Source organism: Rhinopithecus bieti, unplaced genomic scaffold (assembly GCF_001698545.2).
Source record: "Rhinopithecus bieti isolate Rb0 unplaced genomic scaffold, ASM169854v2 scaffold_32081, whole genome shotgun sequence".
Classification (NCBI taxonomy): domain Eukaryota; kingdom Metazoa; phylum Chordata; class Mammalia; order Primates; family Cercopithecidae; genus Rhinopithecus; species Rhinopithecus bieti.
Window position 1 is genome coordinate 2,077,927 of NW_016814436.1, and position 6,207 is coordinate 2,084,133.

The 6,207-nt window shown below is 38.3% G+C and overlaps 1 protein-coding gene across 1 annotated transcript in view; it reads right to left on the minus strand.

Moving 5' to 3' along the window:
• NFAT5 (nuclear factor of activated T cells 5) overlaps positions 1 to 6,207 on the minus strand; it is a 53,261-nt gene that overhangs the window by 34,544 nt on the left and 12,510 nt on the right. The window contains exon 4 of the mRNA XM_017850740.1: positions 5,737 to 5,914. Within this exon, the coding sequence (XP_017706229.1) occupies positions 5,737 to 5,914 (178 nt within the window). The remainder of the gene's footprint in view (positions 1 to 5,736; positions 5,915 to 6,207) is intronic.

Genomic DNA, 6,207 nt, shown 5'->3' on the forward strand with positions numbered 1-6,207 from the left:
AATAAAAGGTACAAAATTACATTAATATGTTGTATTACCAAAATGAAATGTAAAGCGTATAACCTTTCCCTCCATTTTCAAATACTGTGTGGAAATTCCACTTCACTTATTACTGGTAAAACTTTTTCCCATATCTCATTTTTTTCATTTATGTGTTAAAGGCATAAGACGGCCAAATGAGGCCCCAAAGGTTTAGAATATATTTGTCTTCTACATATTTGTATTTACATTACAGAAAGAACTAGTCTGTTACTTTCAAGATAATTTAACTTTTGGCCTTCTAAAAGGTCCTTTCTTTAAAGTTTACGAGATGGGTCCCCGACAGATGCCATACTAAACAGAACTGAAGTCAAGATTATTTAAGCACTAACTTTTATTTTTAAGTTATTTATTTATTTATTTATTTATTTATTTATTTATTTATTTGAGATGGGAGTTTTGCTCGTGTGCCCAGGCTGGAGTGCAATGGTGCAGTCTTGACTCACAGGAACCTCCATCTCCCGGGTTCAAGCAATTCTCCTGCCTCATCCTCCCGAGTAGCTGGGATTACAGGCATGCACCACCACGCCTGGTGAACTGTATTTTTAGTAGAGATGAGTTTTCTCCATGTTGGTCAGGCTGGTCTCAATCTCCAGACCTCAGGTGATCTGCCCACCTCGGCCTCCCAAAGTGCTGGGATTACAGGCGTGAGCCACTGCACCCTGTCAAGTTATTTATAAGCTGACTCTTGAAAGGGATAATGCTTAAAAATTAGAACACACAAAAAAGCAACCACCTTTTGGTATTATAAAACTGTGTACTTTTAGATGCTTTTCAACTAGCAGTCTTAAAAATAAAGTTGAGGCCGAACGCGGTGGCTCACTCCTGTAATCCCAGCACCCTGAGAGGCCGAGGTGGATGGATCATGAGGTCAGGAGATCGAGACCATCCTGGCTAACACGGTGGAACCCCGTCTCTATTAAAAATACAAAAAATTAGCCGGGCGTGGTGGTGCCTGTAGTCCCAGCTACTCGGGAGGCTGAGGCAGGAAAATGGCGTGAACCCGGGAGGCAGAGCTTGCAGTAAGCCGGGACTGCCACTGCACTCCATCCAGCCTGGGCGACAGAGCGAGACTCCATCTCAAAATAAATAAATAATAAATAAATAAAGTTGAAAAAAATAATGAATATCTAAATACTGAAAAATAAGTAAGCAAATATTTCAACCCGTCAAGAGAATAAATAAAGCTTTGCAATAATGTTTAGTAGAAGGACATATTTAATAGAAAATTTTAGAGTACAAAGCCTACATCTGTTTATGTATATTACTAATCCCGTCCAAAATTTTAAGAGAGGGATAGTTTACTTAACAACACCATCCTTTCCCCATAGCTGTGGGATAGGTAGAAATAGGGGAAGTAGAAAATTCTTAAATTCCGAGTCAAATTTAATTTAGTAAGCATTAGATAAAATCTAATATATATTACATGTAAGAAAGCCATGATTAATTTTGTCCTATTAAAAACTACTATAGAAGGGTAGATATGAAAATTTTTTCTTTTTTCTTTTGTAGAGACAGGATCAATAAGACCTCACTCTGTTGCCCAGGCTGGAGTGCAGTGGTGCCACTATAGCTCATCGTATTCTTGAACTCTTGGGCTCAAATAATCCTCCCATCATAGCCTCTCAAGTAGCTGGGTCTACAGGCGCATGCCACCATGCCCAGCAAATTTAAAACATTTGTTTTTTGTGGAGATGGGCTCTTACTATGTTGCCCTTGCTGGTTTCAAACTCCTGGCTTCAAGCAATCCTCCTACCTCGCCCTCCCAAAGTGCTGGGATTACAGGTGTGTACAACGGCACCTGGCCTTTTTTTTTTTTTTAAAGAGATGGTTTTGAATCCCAGGCTGGATTTAAACTCCCGGGCTCGACTGATTCTCCTTCCTCAGCCTCCCAAGTAGTTGGGACTACAGCTGTGTGCCACTGCACCCGGCTGAAAATTGATATTCTTAATTTGATATAACATAACAAAATAATATAAACATACATACCAAAACAAAAAACATATACACCTATATTTTCTGGAGAACGTGAAAGATGTTAAGAATGTAAAAAGGGATGATCTCTGTCCCCTTAAAAACAAACAAAAAGACAAAGGATCCAATGGCCACTGTTAAAGCAATAATTAGAAGTAATTTTTTTTAAAGCCACAAGGCACTGCATGAATCCTGATATTACAAATTCTTTCCACTGAGTGTCTATAGAAGGAAGATCAAGTATCTGTTTCCTCTTCTCCCTTCCAACTGTGTCACCTTTTGGCCCCTTTCCTTTTCTACCTCTCTCTCTTCCTGTTCCCTTCTATCTCCCATTCCAATCCCAACTCTTCGCACTAACCAATTTCCTTTTTACCTCTCATTTTACTGCAACTGCTTAAACCTGCCAAAAAGTTTATATTCATGGAAATAAACACAAGCCAGAAACTTATAACGGAACAAACATTTTAATTTTTTTAGATAAAAATATTTTTGGGGTTCTGTGTTTTACTGTATATCATTTTTATGTTTATTCTTCTTTTCCTCCCATATCCAGCTCTCAAAGTCTAAGTTCAAGCATCAAGCTTCCTAAGTGGTCAGGACAAAATTCAAATTATTTTGCTGAACACACAAGTCACTTTATGAGAGAGGTGTTGCCTACCTCTGTAACCTCAAATCTTATCACCTCATCATGTATATCTTTTTGTTCCAATCACATCAAACTCTTTTTATTTCCCCCAAAAGGATCATACCCTTTCAGGGAGCATATTTATACACGAATCCTTCTGCCCAGAATGACTATAGAAAGGCAGATATGAAAAATTTTCAAGTAAATCCCATTTTACTTGTTTTAGTTCTAATTGTGTTTTAAGAAAGACAGAACAAGTTCTACCATCTCTGAGCAGTCTGAATTAGATGCTCTTACTATATTTCCACTGTACTTTAGTCACACAGCTACTGTGCCGTATAGCATCTTTATATAACTATATAATACAATTGGAAGCTTATATAATTTTTATATACTATTAAAAAAAAGAGAGACAGGGTCTTGCTTTGTTCCCCAAGCTAATCTCAAACTCCTGGGCTCAAGCGACCCTCCTGCCTTGGCCTCCCAAAGTGCTCTCATTACAGGTGTAAGCTACCATGCCTGGACTATATACAATTTTATATACACATATATGGAAGTTAATATAATTTTATAGTAAAATTAGACATTTACTTGCCTGTTTTTTCCCCAGCCTGCTCAACTGTAAGCTCCTTAAACTATCATCTTTAATTTCAGAGTTAGGCACACTGTAACTATTCATTGAATTAACTATGAAGCTTTCCAAAAACAAACCATCAATCGGCAAGTCTTTTTGTTTGTTTTAATGCACTACAGGTGACTCTAACCTACACCCAGGACTGAGAACCACTGCATTTAATTTATATTGACTAAATGAGTGACTGAATGAGCAATGAGGCACATTTTGTTATCAGAACACATTACTGTTTCCCTGAACTAAACTGTAGCCTCCAGTAATTATAACTGTTAAGAAAAAGTAGGCTAGAAACAATAAATAAAAAAAATTTTTAAAAAGCACTCATCTGAACAATTTCCCCCCCTTTTTTTTTTTAGAGACAGGGTCTCCTGTACAGCTGGAGTGCAGTGGTGTGATGACAGCTCACTGCTATCTCAAAACCCCTGGGCTCAATGATCTTTCTGCCTCAGGCTCTTGAGTAGCTGGCACTACAGGCACATGCTACCATGCCTGGCTTTTTTTTTTTTTTAATTTTTGTAGAGACAGGGTCTGTCATTAAGTTGTTCAGTACACTTCCATTATAAGTTTCTGGCTTGTGTTAGTTTCCATAAATATAAACTTTTTGGCAGGTTTAAACAGCTGGAGTAAAATGAGAGGTGAAAACAAAGTTGGCTAGTAAGAAGAGCTGGGATTGGAATGGGAGACAGAAGGAAACAGGAAGAGAGATCAGCCCGGGCTGGTCTCAAACTCCTGGCCTCAAGCGATCCTCCTGCCTTGGCCTCTCAAAGTGCTGATATTACAGGCATGAGCCACCACACTCAGCCTTATTCTTAAAAAAAAAAAAAAAAAAAAAAAAAGGGAGGGGTTGGGGGGTGCTAGAGAACTATGGGTGGAGCATTTGAGGTCAGGAGTTCAAGACCAGCCTGGCCAACATGGTAAAAACCCATTTCTACTAAAAATACAAAAAAAATTTAGCTGGGCAAGGTGGCACACGCCTGTAATCCCAGCTACTCAGGAGGCTGTGGTAAGAGGACTGCTTGAACCTGGGAGGCGGAAGCTAGGTCTCACTATGTTGCCCAGGCTAGTTTCAAATTCCTGGCCACAAGCAATCCTTCCACTTCGGCTTCCCAAAGTGCTGGGATTACAGGGGTGAGCCACTGTGCCTGGCCTTGAACAACTTCACTGCCTGCCAAATTTGCTGACTGATCTTATTAATATAAACATTTTTAGTAATATATCATATATTGTTTTTAAAAATAGGTCAAATAGGCCAAGCGCAGTGGCTCACGCCTGTAATCTCAGCACTTTGGGAGGCCAAGGTAGATCATTTGAGGTCAGGAGTTCAAGACCAGCTTGGCCAACATGGTGAAACCCCATCTCTACTAAAAATACAAAAATTAGCCAGGTGGTAGTGGCACACTCCTGTAATCCCAGTTACTTGGGAGGCTGAGGCAGGAGAATTCCTTGAGCCTAGGAGGTGGAGGTTGCAGTGAGCCAAGATCACACCATTGCACTCCAGCCTGGGCAACAAGCGAAACTCGGTCTCAAAAAAGAAAAAAAAAAAAAAAAAGAAAGAAATGTGAAAAGGAAAAATTTTCCTATTTATTACTTGTAACAATAATCATTAGAGAGAAACTACAATTACGGTGAAACATATATAACAACATAATTGAATTTACACACACAAACACGCACACATCATTTTCTGTCCATGCCAAGGTTAGTGATAAGAATTGAATTTCCCACTCCCAACACTATACTACACTATTATAATTAGTAATCAAAACTTCTGCCATGTTGTTATTTGCAAAGTCCTCCTTACCTTACTCATGTTCTAACACAGAACAGTTAGAACCATAGCAATTTACCACACAGTGAAGATGTTTAGAAAACGCTTTCGTTTTGTAATTTACTTCTGATAACCAGCTCAAATTACTTTTTTTTTTTTTTGAGACAGTCACAGTCTGCCGCCCAGGTTGGAATGCAGAGGCATGCTCAAGGCTCACTGCAGCCTTGACCTCCTAGGTCTCAAGTGATCCTCTTGCCTTATCTTCCCGAGTAGCTGAAACTACAGGCACAAGTCATCACACCCAACTTACTATGTATATTTTTTTATTTTGTAGAGACAGGGTTTTCACTACATTGCCCAGGCTGGTGTTAAACTCCTGGGCTGAAGTGATCCTCCCACCTTTGCCTCCCAAAGTGCTGGGATTACAGGTGTGAGCCACCATACCTGGCCCAAATTACTTTTTAAATCAGCATATTATGATAATAGGAAACTACAAAATGCTCCACATCTTTTGAATTGTATCCCAATTATTCATCTCTAGTTTGGTCTAGAAAATCTGACTACTGCTTTTAAAATATCTCAAATTTTGCACAATCACAAGCCAGAGTATGTGAAATATCTAAAATTTAGAGATGTCTAAAAGATTAACAGAAAATGAAAGAAACTCCATATGTTTAGTATCCCCATATCTTCTTACTTACTACACAAAATTGGAGAAGAAGGTGTTTGCAGTGTCAAAGTGGAGCCATCTTTCCTCGTGATATTAACTCGAAAAACCAATCTGGCACGAGTGCTTTTTTTCTTGGAACCAGCAATTCCTATTCTGGCTTCAACATCAGCATTCCTCAATTTCAATATCCCTACGCAGTCCACCCTAATACAGAAAAAAATATATAAAGGGACATTATGTTGTATAAATAGTGTAGTGCTCTTAATCAACAAGTTTGTTTTTTAAAATTTTGCTTATCTATTAATTCCGTGAATATGCAATAAAATTACAAAGTTCCAAGTTCAAAACTATAAAAGGGTAAATTCTAAACATTCACTGTTCCTAATCCTGTCAATCTTTTGTTTCTAATAATAAAGAAAAAGTAAAAGAAAAAAATCACTATTTTAAAATCTGAACATAAGTAATGGCTTATAAGAGACCTTTTTTTTTTTTTTGAG